This window comes from Oncorhynchus mykiss, chromosome 2, assembly GCF_013265735.2.
Source record: "Oncorhynchus mykiss isolate Arlee chromosome 2, USDA_OmykA_1.1, whole genome shotgun sequence".
Lineage (NCBI taxonomy): Eukaryota > Metazoa > Chordata > Actinopteri > Salmoniformes > Salmonidae > Oncorhynchus > Oncorhynchus mykiss.
This window is the reverse complement of record NC_048566.1, coordinates 15,839,661-15,858,734: the sequence shown is the minus strand read 5'-3', so window position 1 is coordinate 15,858,734 and position 19,074 is coordinate 15,839,661. Positions and strand designations below refer to the sequence as shown.

Genomic DNA, 19,074 nt, shown 5'->3' with positions numbered 1-19,074 from the left:
CTGCATTTGACTTGACTTCCTAACTCCTGATGTATAACTATTGTCTACAGTATATCTGCTGCTGGTATCTACAAATAGTTATCTGAGATTAGCTGTGCTGTTCTCACTGTAACAACACCAGTATATCATTTTCAGTGGAACATTTCACATAGGTCATCTCTTCTTTTCAACCCTCATTTCCCTCACGAAACGAAATAGACACGATGTACAAGCAAACCAATTATAAAACTGACTCAAATTCAAAGTAATATTTTAAACAAATCAATTCAGTGTGCCTCGGGTTATTGATGAAGAAACTGTTAATGAACCTCAGGTTGGACACAGGGCTGAAGTGGCACCACCTTTCATTTCAAAAAATAATTTATAAGTAGTCCAAGTCAAATGATGGACATATTACTGAACGGTGGCCCCATGTTCCAGAAGAATGTACCCATTGCCCTCTTCATTACAAATACTCTTACACACACAGACACACCCAGTTTATAGTAACAGCCTGTGTGTGAATGCGAAGGGAAATTCCATCTCAGAGCTGAGAGACCAGGTCCTCTGAGGTTGGTGGTCAAACCATCCCCCACTCCCAGTAGTAGAGTTTAGGGGAATGAATAGCTACACTGGAGTCACATACTGCGTGAAGAGGTATCAGGTGTGTAGGGATGCATGTAGGCACTGTAAAGTCGTCATCCTTCCTCTGCATATGGTGTCTAGTAGGCATGCTTGTAGGCGATGTGTCATGTGTGCATGCCAAAATTGTGCAATAGGGCTGGAGGAGATGATTGATTAGGGGAAGTGGAGAGGAGAGAGGGTAGAACTGCCGGTTTTAGTCACCCTGATTGAAGGTGACATAATATCGTATAGTTTCCGTCACCATAAAATAATCGAGACGTGGCCTGATAGCTACATCATTGGCTGAACGCGATAGAGGCTCGTGTACAGTAGTGTAGTTATTGGCTATCCGATTGGCCGGGGCGTGGTTAACGCAGCAGAAAGTCCTAAAAGCAGGGTTGACGTTTAAAAGCGGTTCATTCGCAGCGGAACGCAGAGAACAGTCTGTTTTACATCCATTTGAATGACTACACAACAAAGAGGAATTCTGGCGAAATGGTGTCAATCTTCGCTGTGCATGGTGAGGACTGGATACATTCCTCGCATTCATAGGTAGAGATATGTGACATGAGATTATATCATTTATCAGTTTTAATCATATTGTAATGAAACAGGCAGGAAGCATGTCTTGAACCCTCAATCTTCTAGCCCGAAGTACAGCGAGTTTATCGATTGTGCCCCAAAAGCACACTCAAGCGGCTGAGTCGATTTCCGCGCTTATAAACCCAGGGTCGTTACAATATGTTTAAGCTACATGCCGACATTGTTTATTTGCAAAGACATTGTTAATGAAGTAGCCTTAAAGTGACGCTCCAAAGGTTTTGTATAATTCCAGCCAGTAGTTTTGAAAGTTGTGCTCACGTCTGTAGAGGTCTTCTTGGGTCCCGAAAATGAGACCCGAACCGAATTGGACCAGCAAACTTTCCACTCGACCATAACAGGACCTGGTCATTTAAAAAATAAAATCAGTACCCTACCCGATTTGGATCTGATGTGGACCAGATCCGACCTGAAACAGGTCTGAGGTGAGAGAGGGTCAGGGCCAGGTAGGGTCGGGTCTGTAGGACCCAAATGGATCCAAAATATTAAATAGTAAGTTTTATTGCCGTGCAAGACAGCAACATTGTTTTGACTTGTCTGGTTGGGAAGTTTCACATGTGCATTTTCTGTTGTATCCTTCTACTGCTATGTTTGTTCAACAGAAATAAGGAAAACATTTCCTGAAATCACCTATAGTGATGGCATTATGAAAAATACTCCGCTGTAGACCACAAACATAACTCCTGATTAAATTGGGTAGCTGATATTCAGAGCTTAAATAGCCAAATGGATTAGTCACAGGAATCAGGATTTATACACCCAATGTAACTGTTTTACAAACACATGGACGGTCATTCATAACATTCCATTGCAGACTGCCACGGTAGGCCAAATTATCTAAAACTACATGTTATGGTGGAGGAATTAACATTAAATTCTATAGCAACAACTGTGTTAGAAATTCCTGTAGTCAGCATGCCAATTGCACGCTCCCTCAAATGTTGACATCTGTGGCATTGTGTGACAAAACAGCACGTTTTACAGGGGCCTTTTATTGTCCCCAGCACAAAGTGCACCTGTGTAATGGTCTATATGCCACACCTGTCAGGTGGATGGATTATCTTGGCAAAGGAGAAATGCTCACTTAAAGGGATGTAAACAAATTTGTGCACAACATTTTAGATAAATAAGCTTTTTGTGCATATGGGACATTTCTGGGATATTTTATTTCAGCCCATGAAACATGGGACCAACACTTTACATGTGTTAATATTTTTGTTCAGTATATATATATTAGAGGTCGACCGATTAATCGGAATGGCCGATTAATCAGGGCCGATTTCAAGTTTTCATAACAATCGGAAATCTGTATTTTTGGGCGACGATTTTGCCTATTTTTATATATTTTTTTATAATTATTTTTTTTATAATACCTTTATTTAACTAGGCAAGTCAGTTAAGAACACATTCTTATTTTCAATGACGGCCTAGGAACGGTGGGTTAACTGCCTTGTTCAGGGGCAGAACGACAGATTTTCACCTTGTCAGCTCAGGGGATCCAATCTTGTAACGTTACAGTTAACTTGTCCAACGCTATAACCACCTGCCTCTCGTTCCACTCCACAAGGAGACTGACTGCCTGTTACACGAATGCAGTAGAAGCCTAGGTAAGTTGCTAGCTAGCTAGCATTAAACTTATCTTATAAAAAAACTAGTTATAACTACACATGGTTGATGATATTACTAGTTTAATATAGCGTGTCCTACTTTGCATATAATTGATGCAACGCTTGGGGATGATTTAACAAAAGCGCATTTGCAGAAAAAGCACAATCGTTGGACGACTGTACCTAACCATAAACACCAATGCCTTTCTTAAAATCAATACACAGAAGTATATATTTTTAAACCTGCATATTTAGCTAAAATAAATCCAGGTTAGCAGGCAATATTAACCAGGTGAAATTGTGTCACTTCTCTTGCGTTCATTGCCCGCAGAGTCAGTGTATATGCAACAGTTTGGGCAGCCTGGCTCATTGCGAACTAATTTGCCAGAATTTTACGTAATTATGACAAGGTTGTGCAATGTAACAAGAATATTTAGACTGTTTCATTTATCACCCGTTAGATAAAATACCGAACGGTTCCTTATTTCACTGAAATAATAAACGTTGTTTGATAGTTTCTGGATTCGAACATATTAATGACCTAAGGCTCGTATTTCTGTTCGTATTTCTGTGTGTTATGGTATAATTAAGTCTATGATTTGATAGAGCAGTCTTTTTTTATTTTTTATTTTACCCCTTTTTCTCCCCAATTTCGTGGTATCCAATTGTTGTAGCTACTATCTTGTCTCATTGCTACAACTCCCGTACGGGCTCGGGAGAGACGAAGGCTGAATGTCATGCGTCCTCCGTACTGCTTCTTAACACAGCGCGCATCCAACCCGGAAGCCAGCCGCACCAATGTGTCAGAGGCTACACCGTGCACCTGGCAACCTTGGCTAGCGAGCACTGCGCCCGGCCCGCCACAGGAGTCGCTGGTGCACAATGAGACAAGGAGATCCCTACCGACCAATCCCTCCCTAACCCAGACGACGCTAGGCCAATTGTGCGTCGCCCCACGGACCTCCCGGTCGCGGCGGGTTACGACAGAGCCTGGGCGCAAACCCAGGGACTCTGATGGCGCTGCAGTACAGCGCCCTTAACCACTGCGCCACCCGGGAGGCTGATAGAGCAGTCTGACTGAGCGATGGTAGGCATCAGCAGGCTCATAAGCATTCATTCAAACAGCACTTTTGTGCGTTTTGCCAGCAGCTCTTCGTAAGCACAGCTCTGTTTATGACATCAAGGCTGTCAGCCTAATGGCTGGTGTAACCGATGTGAAATGGCTAGGTAGTTAGCGTGGTGTGCGCTAATAGCGTTTCAAACATCACTCGCTCTGAGACTTGGAGAAGTTATTCCCCTTGCTCTGGGCCGCGGCTTTTATGGAGCGATGGGTAACGCTGCTTCGTTGTGTTCCTGGTTCAAGCCCAGGTAGGGGTGAGGAGAGGGACGGAAGCTATACTGTTACACTGGCAATACCTGTGCCTAAAAGAACATCCACTAGTCAAAGGTATATGAAATACAAATGGTATAGAGAAATAGTCCTATAAATACTATATTAACTACAACATAAAACCTCTTACCATGGAATATTGAAGTCTCATGTTAAAAGGAACCACCAACTTTCATATGTTCTCATGTTCTGAGCAAGGAACTCAAACGTTAGCTTTTTTACATGGCACATATTGCACTTTTACTTCTCCAACACTTTGTTTTTGCATTATTTAAACCAAATTGAACATATTTCATTATTTATTTGAGGTATGGAATATTTTATTTGATATATTATATTAAGGTAAAATAAGTGTTCATTCAGTATTGTTGTAATTGTCATTATTACAAATAAATAAATACAAATTGTCAGATTAATCAGTATCGGCTTTTTTTGGTCCTCCAATAATCTGTATCGGCGTTGAAAAATCATGATCGGTCGACCTCTAATATATAACTTCTGATTTTTCAATGAGTGCTGCAGTACCCTTAGCACTGCTACTTTTCGTGGCTATGTACACAGTAGGAAAGCCCAGAAACGTGAAGGCCATGCTATTGCAAAATACTCTATAAACGGGATCATATAAACCATGCAACGTCCAGAGTTGTAGCTCATTTTCTTTTCTCTCACAGTGGTGTTTCTGCTGATTAGATGTGCCAACTTCCTGTCCATGCACTGTAACTGTTCTCAAGCTCCCAATGGTACAACAACCTATCACCTCTCAGAGCCCCCGCCTTCAATGAATTGTGAAACAGAGTGGGCATATCCAAATGTGAGTGACAGCAGAAATAACCCAATCATTCAAAAGCAGGGTTAGGGTCAATTTCAATTGAAGTCAGTCAAATGGTTTGAATTTTTTTCCAAAAATCGAAAAACTTTTGACATAACTTCTCCTTTTTTAACTTATTGAGAAGTCATTGAAAATAGATGCCCTTTTTAAATTATTGAATTGGAATTTCAGTTTACTTCCTGAATTGGCTGACTTCAATTTGATTTAAACCCCAACCCTGTTCAGAAGACTAGTGCATCTGTCATCATTAGGGAACAAGTTGTTACTGACCAGGAGAAACTCTGTCTGTGTTTTTGTTTAGGGATCCACGCTGACCTTCAAAGGTGAAACAAATGCAAATCAGGTTCTGGGTCTGACCAGACAGTCCATCACTACCACAGTCTGTCTGGGCAGCCTGAAGTATACGGTGGACTGCGTAAAGCCTCAGGTACTAATATTGCCTTTGAATTTGGTTGTCACCTCTTCTCCATGTAAGTGAGAAGTACGGTCAGACATTCAGAAAGATAGAGGGGAGCATATCACATAAAAGTGCTGGCAATGGATCAATGGATGGCTGGACTTGTAAAGGTCTAGAATCTAGACTACATCACTTCATGGTCTCTTATTGTCACCTCTCTGTTGTCTTTCAGGTGGTGAATAAAGTAGAATGTGAGTATAACCCCACCTCCAACTGAAAACAACTAGATTACACACACACATACACACCGACACACACACACACAGAGACACCGACACACACACACACACACAGAGACACCGACACACAGAGACACCGACACACTCCGAGACACACACATGCACACAAACACACTGTGGTTTCAATTCATCAGTGTACTAACTTCTTTGTACAGTAACTGAATAAAAATCACACAGGAACTGAATAGTCATACGGTGTTGGAGCATGTGAGGGTGGAGTATGAGTCCAAATCAAAGCATGTTAAATGAGCACGTAGGGCACTTCTCTAATGCATACTCCGTTCGAACATATTTAAAAGAAAGTATCCATTGAAATCAATGGCAGACATTATTTTTTTAACCTGGCAAGCCAGTTAAGAACACATTCTTATTTACAATGACCACCTACCGGGGAGCAGTGGGTTAACTGCCTTGTTCAGGGGAAGAATGACAGATTTTTACTTTGTCAGCTCAGGGATTCAATCCAGCAACCTTTCGGTAACTGGCCCAATGCTCTAACCACTAGGCTATCTGCCACCCCAGGTAGCCTTGTTATGTGAGCTGAAGCTATAGAAAATAAATTCAGACTAATTAAATGTTTCCCATTCACATGTCATATGTTGCCTGACTGCAATATATTGATACGTTACAGTGAACAGTGAACTCAAAGTATTGGGACAGTGACAATTTGTCTGCACTTTAACTGCATAGTCATTGTATCGTTTCAAATCCTAAGTGCTGGAGTACAGAGCCAAAACAACAAAACATGTCACTGGTCCAATGCGTTTAGAGCTCACTGTACATTCTGGGTTCATTTTGTCATGTTTACCTGCCTACAATGCCCACTGTAGTGTGTAGATCACAAGCCCATAATAAGTCAATAGGGCTAACTGGCTAGCTACTACTGTTACTGCTAACTAGCTAGCTACACACAATGAATTGACATCTACTTTGCATACATCTACTTTGCTAGCTACTACTGTTACTGCTAACTAGCTAGCTACACACGATGAATTGACATCTACTTTGCATACCATTGCTTTTAGGACATGTTTACCTGTTAAACTATCTGGTTAGATAGATTATTACAATTCACACATAGCTAGCTGAGAGTTATGAAGTAAAATGTTTGCTTTGTGTGTATCTTGTTTCGTCTCTATTGTTTCCATTGTCTTTGCTGGAAGATGGTTCATTGAATGGGGAGGTGCAGCCTGCGATAATACAGGGGGGAGTGCTGCTGAAATGTAATGTTTTATGCGTTCTCCACACTCGTCCTCACGAGACGTACTCAAGAGAACATCCTCGGAGAATGCACTTGAAGAATGAGTGTGGAGCACGGTAGTATGCATATTGATAAACACCCAGAGACTTAGCAGACAGACCCTGCAGCTGAGTTAACAGTTAATCAGTAAAGAAAGTGAATAGATAACCTTGTAGTTGTCACGCCTGCTCCCACTCTTCCCCCCCCCCCTGGCGCTCGAGGGCGCCAGGCTCTCCAGCACTACGCACGCCTGCCATCCCCGTCACGCGCATCAGCGATTATTGGACTCACCTGGACTCAATCACCTCTGTCATTACCTCCCCTATATCTGTCTGTTCCTCCGCTCTGTTCCCCGTCTGCTGCATTGATTGTCGTCTGTCTTTGTTACCCAGTTCTGACGCTGTTCCTGTCCTGTTGCCTGTCCGTTTCTAATTAAATGTTAACTCCCCATACCTGCTTCTCTTCTCCAGTGTTGTTCCTTACAGTAGTAGGCCTACTGTAGCTTAAGGATTTTTTTACCCTATAATTAATTATTTTTAAGTACCTGCATTGAGCCTGTTGTTTACTATATCATACCAAAGTTGCTGAACAAGTTACAAGTTACTGATCATCCCCTTGTGTTTCTTAGGTAACTGCACCATGGAACCTAGCAGCCCCTCTAATCCTGACCACATCAAGGATGTCAGACCAGGTGACAGTGTTAAGTCATAGTTGGAATCAGGATGTGTTTTAGGCACCCAGTCCTGAGAATCAATGTGTACAAAACATTAATGACACCTGCTCTTTCCATGACATGAACTGAAAGCTATGATCCCTTATTGATGCCACTTGTTAAATCCACTTCAATCAGAGTAGATTAAGGGTTTTCATGCTCAACAGTTTCCCATGTTTATCAAGAATGGTTCATCAACCAAAGGACATCCAGCCAACTTGACTCAACCATGGGAAGCATTGGATTCAACATGGGCATCCCTGTTGAACGCTTTCGCCCGTGCCCCGGAGAATTGATGCTGTTCTGAGAGCAATATTACTAATGTTTTGTACTCCATGTATATGTCTACCACCATGAGTCAAGACAGAAAGACAGAGACCTCTATATGACTTCTGAATTACTGCCATTTTGGATTTCAGTGTTTCTGCCAACTTACCCCTCCTACTATTTACCCTAGCTATGTCCCCATGTTCGTTCGCTCTCTCAATTCAATCTAATTTCAATTTAAGGGCTCTATTGGCATGGGAAACATATGTTTACATTGTCAAAGCAAGTGAAATAGATAATAAACAAAAGTGAAATTAACAATACAAAAATGAACAGTAAACATCACACACAAGTTCTAAAAGAATAACGACATTTCAAAGGTGTTGTAACGATGTGCAAATATCTCCCTCCCCCACCACGACTCTTCTCATCACTGTAAAACAATTGTCTTTAATGGCTTGTAGGTCTTCCTGTTATGGCTGGTTGATTCCTTTGGTAGTTCATCAGGTGTGTTTATCTACTCTAAAAGGATCATATCATATCCTCAGACTCAGCTAGGCTCCGAAGGAGTGTTTTTTTTTATTTATTTTTTTACCTTTATTTAACTAGGCAAGTCAGTTAAGAACAAATTCTTATTTACAATGACGGCCTAGGAACAGTGGGTTAACTGCCTGTTCAGGGGCAGAACGACAGATTTGTACCTTGTCAGCTCGGGGGTTTGAACTTGCAACAACGCTCTAACCACTAGGCTACCCTGCCGCCCCAAGTGTTCCCTAAGTGTTACAGTTACTGTAACGGCAGATTAAAAATCAAATCAAATATTTGTCACATGAGCCGAATACAACAGGTGGAATTATTACTTACAAGCCCTTAACCAACAATGCAGTTTTAACACTTATTTTACTTAAGTAAAAAATAATTCAGTTTAAAAAAAAACAACATTATAATTAAAGAGCAGCAGTAAAATAACAGTAGCGAGGCTATATACAGGTTGTTACGATAATAATCAATGTGGAGGCTATATACAGGGTGTTACGGTACAGAGTCAATGTGGAGGCTATGTACAGAGTCAATGTGGAGGCTATGTACAGGGGGTATCAGTACAGAGTCAATGTGCGGGGGCACCAGTTAGTCGAGGTAATTGAAGTAATATGTACATGTAGTTAGAGTTAAAAGTGACTATGCATAGATAATAAGAGTAGGGGGGTTAACAGCGGTGTCCTGGCTAAATTCCCAATCCGGCTCTCAAACCATCACGGTCACCTAATAATCCCCAGTTTACAATTGGCTCATTCATCCCCCTCCTCTCCCCTGTAACTATTCCCCAGGTCGTTGCTGTAAATGAGAACGTGTTTTCAGTCAATTTACCTGGTATAATAACAGATAAATTAAATAATAATAATAATAATAATAAACCGAGAGTAGCAGCAGTGTAAAAGAAGAGGGGGAGGGGGGGGGGGGGCACGCAAATAGTCTGGGTAGCCATTTGATTAGCTGTTCAGGAGTCTTGTGGCTTGGGGGTAGAAGCTGTTAAGAAGCTTTTTGAACTTGGCTCACCGGTACCGCTTGCTGTGCGACAATCTGTCAAAGTGGTTTAGTGAAATAGTACAATGAAGATGAATTGTATAAACTTGACTTGAATGGACTGACATGCTCCACTGCTGCCCTGCCCAACAGTCCTGTGGAGTAGCTGAAAGTGGAGAGGCACTCAGGCTAAATCAACTCAGATCGTACAGTGCATTCGGAACATATTCCAACCCCTCCACATTTTGTTACGTTACAGCCTTATTCTAAAATGGATTAAATCATTTTTTCTCCTCATCAATCTACACTCAATAGCCCATAATGACAAAGCAAAAACAGGTTTGTAGATTTCTTAGCAAATTTCTCACAAAAATATTCAGACCATTTACTCAGAACTTTTTTGTCAGTCTTCTTTGGTATGACACTACAAGCTTGGCACACCTTTGAGGAGTTTCTCCCATTCTTCTCTGCTGATACTCTCAAGCTCTGTCAGATTGGACGGGGAGTGTCACTGAACAGCTATTTTTGGGTCTCTCCAGAGATGTTGGGCCACTCAAGGACATTCAGAGACTTGTCCCGAAGCCATTCCTGCGTTGTCTTGGCTGTGAGCTTTGGGTCTTTGTCTTGTTAGAAGGTGAACCTTCACCCCAGTCTGAGGTCCTGAGCGCTATGGAGCAGGTTTTCATCAAGGATCTCTCTGTACTTGCTCCTTTCATCCTTCCCTCGATCCTGACTAGTCTCCCAGTCCCTGCCACTGAAAAACATCCCCACCGCATGATGCTGCCACCACCATGCTTCACCGTAGGGATGGTGCCAGGTTTCCTCCAGATGTGACACTTGGCATTCAGGCCAAAGAGTTCAATCTTGGTTTCATCAGACCAGAGAATCTTGTTTCTCATGGTCTGAGAGTCATTTAGGCATTTTGGCAAACTCCAAGCGGGCTGTCATGTGCCTTTTACTGAGGAGTGGCTTCCGTCTGGCCACTCTACCAAAAAGGTCTGATTAGAATAGTGCTGCAGCGATGGTTGTCCTTCTGGAAGGTATTCCCATCTCCATAGAGGAACTCTGGAGCTCTGTCAGAGTGACCTTCGGGTTCTTGGTCACCTCCCTGACCAAAACCTTCTCCCCTGATTGCTCAGTTTGGCCGGGCAGCCAGCTCTAGGAAGAGTCTTGGGGGTTCCAAACGTCTTCCATTTAAGAATGATGGAGGCCACTGTGTTCTTGGGGGACCTTCAATGCTGCAAATCATGTCCAATTAATTGAATTTACCACAGGTGGACTCCAATCAAGTTGTAGAAACATCTCAAGGATGGTCAATGGAAACAGAGCACCTGAGTTCATAGCAAAGGGTCAGAATACTTGTGTAAATATTTACGTTTTTTATTTTTAATAAATTAGCTAAAATGTTTTAATAAAACAGTTTTCGCTTTGTCATTTTGGGGTATTGTGTGTAGGATGATGAGGAAAGCATCAATTGTCAGGGCTCCGAGTGGCGCAGCAGTCTATAAGGCACTGCATCTTAGTGCTAGAGCTGTCACTACAGACCCCGAATCGATTCCAGGCTATATCACCAACGGCCGCTATTGGGAGTCCCATAGGGCGGCGCACAACTGGCCCAGCGCCGTCCAGGGTAGGCTTGCCTAGTTAAAAAATATATATACAGTGGGGCAAAAAAGTATTTAGTCAGCCACCAATTGTGCAAGTTCTCCCACTTAAAAAGATGAGAGAGGCCTGTATTTTTCATCATAGGTACACTTCAACTATGACAGACAAAATGAGGGGAAAAAAATCCAGAAAATCACATTTGTAGGATTTTTAATGAATTTATTTGCAAATTATGGTGGAAAATAAGTATTTGGTCAATAACATAAGTTTATCTCAATACTTTGTTATATACCCTTTGTTGGCAATGACAGAGGTCAAATGTTTTCTGTAAGTCTTCACAAGGTTTTCACACACTGTTGCTGTTACGGTGCGTGAATGAGGACCCAAAAGCGAATTAACGTAAACAGAGCTTCTTTAATGACAAAACATAGGTAGGCTCAGATGGACCGGCAGATTCCGACAGGACAGGACAAGGTTGCAGCAAACATGACGATAGTCTGGTTCAGGCATGAATAACACAAACAAGAATCCGACAAAGACAGGAGCAAAAACAGAGAGAGATATAGAGGACTAATCAGAGGGAAAAAGGGAACAGGTGGGAAAAGGGGTGACGAGGTAGTTAGGAGGAGACAAGGAACAGCTGGGGGAAAGAGGGGGAGAAAAGGTAACCTAATAACGACCAGCAGAGGGAGACAGGGTGAAGGGAAAGGACAGAAACAAGACACAACATGACAATACATGACAGTACCCCCCCACTCACCGAGCGCCTCCTGGCGCACTCGAGGAGGAAACCTGGCGGCAACGGAGGAAATCCTTGATCAGCGCACGGTCCAGCACGTCCCGAGAGGGAACCCAACTCCTCTCCTCAGGGCCGTACCCCTCCCAATCTACTAGGTACTGATGACCACGGCCCCGAGGACGCATGTCCAAAATCCTACGGACCCTGTAGATGGGTGCGCCCTCGACAAGGATGGGGGGGGGGGGAGGAAGACGAGCGGGGGCGCGAAGAACGGGCTTGATACAGGAGACATGGAAGACCGGGTGGACGCGACGAAGATATCGCGGAAGAAGAAGTCGAACTGCGACAGGATTAATGATCTGAGAAATACGGAACGGACCAATGAACCGCGGGGTCAACTTGCGAGAAGCGGTCTTAAGGGGAAGGTTCTGAGTGGAGAGCCAAACTCTCTGACCGCGACAATATCTAGGACTCTTAGTTCTACGCTTATTAGCAGCTCTCACAGTCTGCGCCCTATAACGGCAAAGTGCAGACCTGACCCTCTTCCAGGTGCGCTCGCAACGTTGGACAAAAGCCTGAGCGGAGGGGACGCTGGACTCGGCGAACTGAGATGAGAACAGCGGAGGCTTGTACCCGAGGCTACTCTGAAAAGGAGATAGCCCGGTCGCAGACGAAGGAAGCGAGTTGTGGGCGTATTCTGCCCAGGGGAGCTGTTCTGACCAAGACGCAGGGTTGCGAAAAGAAAGACTGCGTAAGATGCGACCAATAGTCTGATTGGCCCGTTCTGCTTGACCGTTAGACTGGGGGTGAAAGCCGGAAGAGAGACTGACGGAAGCCCCAATCAAACGGCAAAACTCCCTCCAAAATTGAGACGTGAATTGCGGACCTCTGTCCGAAACGACGTCTGACGGAAGGCCATGAATTCTGAAAACATTCTCGATGATGATTTGTGCCGTCTCTTTAGCAGAAGGAAGCTTAGCAAGGGGAATAAAATGAGCCGCCTTAGAGAACCTGTCGACAACCGTAAGAATAACAGTCTTCCCCGCTGACGAAGGCAGTCCGGTGACAAAATCTAAGGCGATGTGAGACCACGGTCGAGAGGGAATGGGAAGCGGCCTGAGACGGCCGGCAGGAGGGGAGTTACCGGACTTAGTCTGCGCGCAGACCGAACAAGCAGCCACGAAGCGACGCGTGTCATGCTCCCGGGTGGGCCACCAAAAACGCTGGCGAATGGAAGCAAGCGTACCCCGAACGCCAGGGTGGCCGGCTAACTTGGCAGAGTGAGCCCACTGAAGAACGGCCAGACGAGTAGGAACGGGAACGAAAAGAAGGTTCCTAGGACAAGCGCGCGGCGACGGAGTTTGAGTGAGTGCTTGCTTTACCTGCCTCTCAATTCCCCAGACAGTCAACCCGACAACACGCCCCTCAGGGAGAATCCCCTCGGGGTCAGTGGAGGCTACTGAAGAACTGAAGAGACGAGATAAAGCATCAGGCTTGGTGTTCTTAGAGCCCGGACGATAAGAAATCACGAACTCGAAACGAGCGAAAAACAGCGCCCAGCGCGCCTGACGCGCATTAAGTCGTTTGGCAGAAAGGATGTACTCAAGGTTCCTATGGTCAGTCCAAACGACAAAAGGAACGGTCGCCCCCTCCAACCACTGTCGCCATTCGCCTAGGGCTAAGCGGATGGCGAGCAGTTCGCGGTTTCCCACATCATAGTTACGTTCCGACGGCGACAGGCGATGAGAAAAATACGCGCAAGGGTGGACCTTGTCGTCAGAGAGGGAGCGCTGAGAAAGAATGGCTCCCACGCCCACCTCTGACGCGTCAACCTCGACAACGAACTGTCTAGTGACGTCAGGTGTAACAAGGATAGGTGCGGATGTAAAACGATTCTTGAGGAGATCAAAAGCTCCCTGGGCGGAAACGGACCACTTAAAGCACGTCTTGACAGAAGTAAGGGCTGTGAGAGGAGCTGCCACCTGACCGAAATTACGGATGAAACGACGATAGAAGTTCGCGAAGCCGAGAAAGCGCTGCAGCTCGACGCGTGACTTAGGGACGGGCCAATCAATGACAGCTTGGACCTTAGCGGGATCCATCTTAATGCCTTCAGCGGAAATAACAGAACCGAGAAAAGTGACGGAGGAGGCATGAAAAGAGCACTTCTCAGCCTTCACAAAAAGACAATTCTCTAAAAGGCGCTGGAGGACACGTCGAACGTGCTGAACATGAATCTGGAGTGACGGTGAAAAAATCAGGATATCGTCAAGGTAAACGAAAACAAAGATGTTCAGCATGTCTCTCAGGACATCATTGACTAATGCCTGAAAGACAGCTGGAGCGTTAGCGAGGCCGAAAGGAAGAACCCGGTATTCAAAGTGCCCTAACGGAGTGTTAAACGCCGTCTTCCACTCGTCCCCCTCCCTGATGCGCACGAGATGGTAAGCGTTACGAAGGTCCAACTTAGTGAAAAACCTGGCTCCCTGCAGGATCTCGAAGGCTGAAGACATAAGAGGAAGCGGATAACGATTCTTCACTGTTATGTCATTCAGCCCTCGATAATCTATGCAGGGGCGCAGGGACCCGTCCTTCTTCTTAACAAAAAAAAACCCCGCTCCGGCGGGAGAGGAGGAGGGGACTATGGTACCGGCGGCAAGAGCTACAGACAAATAATCTTCGAGAGCCTTACGTTCGGGAGCCGACAGAGAGTATAGTCTACCCCGGGGGGGAGTGGTTCCCGGAAGGAGATCAATACTACAATCATACGACCGGTGTGGAGGAAGAGAGGTGGCCCTGGACCGACTGAACACCGTGCGCAGATCGTGATATTCCTCCGGCACCCCTGTCAAATCACCAGGCTCCTCCTGTGAAGAAGAGACAGAGGAAACAGGAGGGATAGCAGACATTAAACATTTCACATGACAAGAGACGTTCCAGGAGAGGATAGAATTACTAGACCAATTAATGGAAGGATTATGACAAACTAGCCAGGGATGGCCCAAAACAACAGGTGTAAAAGGTGAACGAAAAATTAAAAAAGAAATGGTTTCGCTATGATTACCAGAAACAGTGAGGGTTAAAGGTAGCGTCTCACGCTGAATCCTGGGGAGAGGACTACCATCCAGGGCGAACAAGGCCGTGGACTCCCTTAACTGTCTGAGAGGAATGTCATGTTCCCGAGCCCAGGTCTCGTCCATAAAACAGCCCTCCGCCCCAGAGTCTATTAAGGCACTGCAGGAAGCTGACGAACCGGTCCAGCGTAGATGGACCGACAAGGTAGTGCAGGATCTTGAAGGAGAGACAGGAGTAGTAGCGCTCACCAGTAGCCCTCCGCTTACTGATGAGCTCTGGCTTTTACTGGACATGAAGTGGCAAAATGACCAGCGGAACCGCAATAGAGACAGAGGCGGTTGGTGATTCTCCGTTCCCTCTCTTTAGTCGAGATGCGGATACCTCCCAGCTGCATAGGCTCAGCACCCGAGCCGGCAGAGGAAGATGGTAGTGATGCGGAGAGGGGGGCAACGGAGAACGCGAGCTCCTTTCCACGAGCTCGGTGACGAAGATCAACCCGTCGCTCAATGCGAATAGCGAGTTCAATCAAGGAATCCACGCTGGAAGGAACCTCCCGGGAGAGAATCTCATCCTTTACCTCTGCGCGGAGACCCTCCAGAAAACGAGCGAGCAAAGCCGGCTCGTTCCAGCCACTGGAGGCAGCAAGAGTGCGAAACTCAATAGAGTAGTCTGTTATGGATCGATTACCTTGACATAGGGAAGACAGGACCCTGGAAGCCTCCTCCCCAAAAACAGATCGATCAAAAACCCGTATCATCTCCTCCTTAAAGTCCTGATACTGGTTAGTACACTCAGCCCTTGCCTCCCAGATTGCCGTGCCCCACTCACGAGCCCGTCCAGTAAGGAGAGATATGACGTAGGCGATACGAGCAGTGCTCCTGGAGTAAGTGTTGGGCTGGAGAGAAAACACAATATCACACTGGGTGAGGAACGAGCGGCATTCAGTGGGCTCCCCAGAGTAACACGGCGGGTTATTGATTCTGGGCTCCGGAGATTCGAAAGCCCTGGAAGTGGCCGGTGGATCGAGGCGGAGATGGTGAACCTGTTCTGTGAGGTTGGAGACTTGGGTGGCCAGGATCTCAACGGCATGTCGAGCAGCAGACAATTCCTGCTCGTGTCTGCCTAGCATCGCTCCCTGGATCTCGACGGCTGAGTGGAGAGGATCCGAAGTCGCTGGGTCCATTCTTGGTCGGATTCTTCTGTTACGGTGCGTGAATGAGGACCCAAAAGCGAATTAACGTAAACAGAGCTTCTTTAATGACAAAACATAGGTAGGCTCAGATGGACCGGCAGATTCCGACAGGACAGGACAAGGTTGCAGCAAACATGACGATAGTCTGGTTCAGGCATGAATAACACAAACAAGAATCCGACAAAGACAGGAGCAAAAACAGAGAGAGATATAGAGGACTAATCAGAGGGAAAAAGGGAACAGGTGGGAAAAGGGGTGACGAGGTAGTTAGGAGGAGACAAGGAACAGCTGGGGGAAAGAGGGGGAGAAAAGGTAACCTAATAACGACCAGCAGAGGGAGACAGGGTGAAGGGAAAGGACAGAAACAAGACACAACATGACAATACATGACAGTTGCTGGTATTTTGTCCCATTCCTCCATGCAGATCTCCTCTAGAGCAGTGATGTTTTGGGGCTGTTGCTGCGCAACACGGACTTTCAACTCCCTCCAAAGATTTTCTATGTGGTTGAGATCTGGAGACTGGCTAGGCCACTCCAGGACCTTGAAATGCTTCTTACGAAGCCACTCCTTGCCTGGGCGGTGTGTTTGGGATCATTGTCATGCTGAAAGACCCAGCCACGTCTCATCTTCAATGCCCTTGCTGATGGAAGGAGGTTTTCACTCAAAATCTCACGATACATGGCCCCATTCATTATTTCCTTTACACGGATCAGACGTCCTGGTCCCTTTGCAGAAAAACAGCCCCAAAGCATGATGTTTCCACCCCCATGCTTCACAGTAGGTATGGTGTTCTTTGGATGCAACTCAGCATTCTTTGTCCTCCAAACACGACGAGTTGAGTTTTTACCAAAAAGTTCTATTTTGGTTTCATCTGACCATATGACATTCTCCCAATCTTCTTCTGGATCATCCAAATGCTCTCTAGCAAACTTCAGACGGGCCTGGACATGTACTGGCTTAAGCAGGGGGACACGTCTGGCACTGCGGGATTTGAGTCCCTGGCGGCGTAGTGTGTTACTGATGGTAGGCTTTGTTACTTTGGTCTCAGCTCTCTGCAGGTCATTCACTACGTCCTGCCGTGTGGTTCTGGGATTTTTGCTCACCGTTCTTGTGATCATTTTGACCCCACGGGGTGAAATCTTGCGTGGAGCCCCAGATCGAGGGAGGTTATCAGTGGTCTTGTATGTCTTCCATTTCCTAATAATTGCTCCCACAGTTGATTTCTTCAAACCAAGCTTACCCATTGCAGATTCAGTCTTCCCAGCCTGGTGCAGGTCTACAATTTTGTTTCTGGTGTCCTTTGACAGCTCTTTGGTCTTGGCCATAGTGGAGTTTGGAGTGTGACTGTTTGAGGTTGTGGACAGGTGTCTTTTATACTGTTCAAACAGGTGCCATTAATACAGGTAACGAGTGGAGGACAGATGAGCCTCTTAAAGAAGAAGTTAGGTCTGTGAGAGACAGAAATCTTGCTTGTTTGTATGTGACCAAATACCTATTTTCCACCATAATTTGCAAATCAATTAATTAAAAATCCTGCAATGTGATTTTTCTGGATTTTTTTTCCCTCATTTTGTCTTTCATAGTTGAAGTGTACCTATGATGAAAATTAAAGGCCTCTCGCATCTTTTTAAGTGGGAGAACTTGCACAATTGGTGGCTGACTAAATACTTTTTTGCCCCACTGTATATATTTTTTTTAATCATCCATTTTAGAATAAGGCTGTAACGTAACAATGTGGAAAAAGGGAAGGGGTCTCAATACTTTCCGAATGCACTTTATATCAACACTGATAGTCAAATCTCTCGTTCTGAAATGGATTTGGGTTTTATCTGAATGCTCATGTTGAAGACTGGGTTTGTAACAGGGTCATCTGTGAGTGTTAGTCTACTGTTGTTAGTCTACTGATCTAAAGCATATCATTAGCTTCTTCCATTACACTGAGCCACTCTCTCTTTCCCACATAGATGAAAGGTCCCACACACTGGCCTGGATTCCTGTGGGATGTTTTGCTGTAGTCATCATACTGTTATTTGCTGGAGAGAGGTGTGTATGGGGGTGGGGGGGGGGGGGGGGGTCCAAAGTTTTTTTTAGTTTAGTCAAGGTTACTGAGACATTGTAGGTCACTGAATGTATATAAATGATTATTTTGTGAATTTATACGTATTGCTAAAGACATCTGTTTGGTATTTCAGTTACAGATGTGTTGACAGGAGCAGGAATAGGACCCAACGAACCTCAGTTAATGTGGACAACGCAGAAGAAACCAAAGTGTGAATGTGTGTACGTGGGTCTGGGGGTATGTTTTGTGCCCGTGTGTGTGTTTTGTGGTGCGTGGGTGGGAGCGCGCGGGTGTGTGTGTGTGTGTGTGTGTGTTGTGCCCGTGTGTGTTTTGTGGTGCGTGGGTGGGTGGGTGCACGCGGGGGTGTGTGTGTGTTGTGCCCGTGTGTGTGTTTTGTGGTGCGTGGGTGGGTGGGTGCACGCGGGGGTGTGAGTGTGTTGTGTGTGTTTTGTGGTGCGTGGGTGGGTGCACGCGGGGGTGTGAGTGTATTGTGTGTGTTTTGTGGTGCGTGGGTGGGTGCACGCGGGGGTGTGTGTGTGTGTGTGTGTGTGTGTGTGTGTGTGTGTGTGTTTTGCCCGTGTGTGTGTTGTGGTGCGTGGGTGGGTGCACGCGGGGGTGTGAGTGTGGTTGTTCTTAGTGTTTTTAGCTGCCCAACTGTTTTTAAAAGTGTATTTTAATTTTTAAAGCATTGTAATGGGCAAGTGGCTTGAGCTTGTCTTGTATTACATTCTGAGACAGTTTTAGTGCAGCAGTGGATCTCTTGCTGTGGAAGCTAGATTCCCATAGCTGCACTTTTAGTCTATGATAAGTGACTAGGCATATTAACACACATACATACAAATGTACAGTATACAAACTCATATTACTATGTTGGGGGGAAATTACTCATCTGTGGTCTGTTGAGTAATAGTGTGACCTGGTAGTGGAGACAGTGT

General features: G+C 45.3%; 1 protein-coding gene across 3 annotated transcripts; it reads left to right on the top strand.

Annotated features, from left to right (window-relative positions):
* Positions 1-970: 970 nt before the first annotated feature.
* Positions 971-18,480, top strand: LOC110536013. 3 transcript variants are annotated; one of them, XM_021621488.2, is made up of 8 exons: positions 1,021-1,123; positions 2,771-2,810; positions 4,872-5,011; positions 5,331-5,456; positions 5,659-5,677; positions 7,594-7,656; positions 18,045-18,123; positions 18,273-18,480. In XM_021621488.2, exons 1-8 carry the CDS (start codon positions 1,067-1,069, stop codon positions 18,352-18,354), a joined length of 606 nt encoding a protein of 201 aa, XP_021477163.1. In that variant the 5' UTR covers positions 1,021-1,066; the 3' UTR covers positions 18,355-18,480. The 3 variants fall into 3 exon arrangements, with proteins under 3 accessions (XP_021477172.1, XP_021477182.1, XP_021477163.1); XM_021621497.2 differs by lacking the exon at positions 2,771-2,810 and having other exon boundaries at positions 971-1,123; XM_021621507.2 differs by lacking the exon at positions 2,771-2,810 and having other exon boundaries at positions 1,012-1,155.
* Positions 18,481-19,074: the final 594 nt, after the last annotated feature.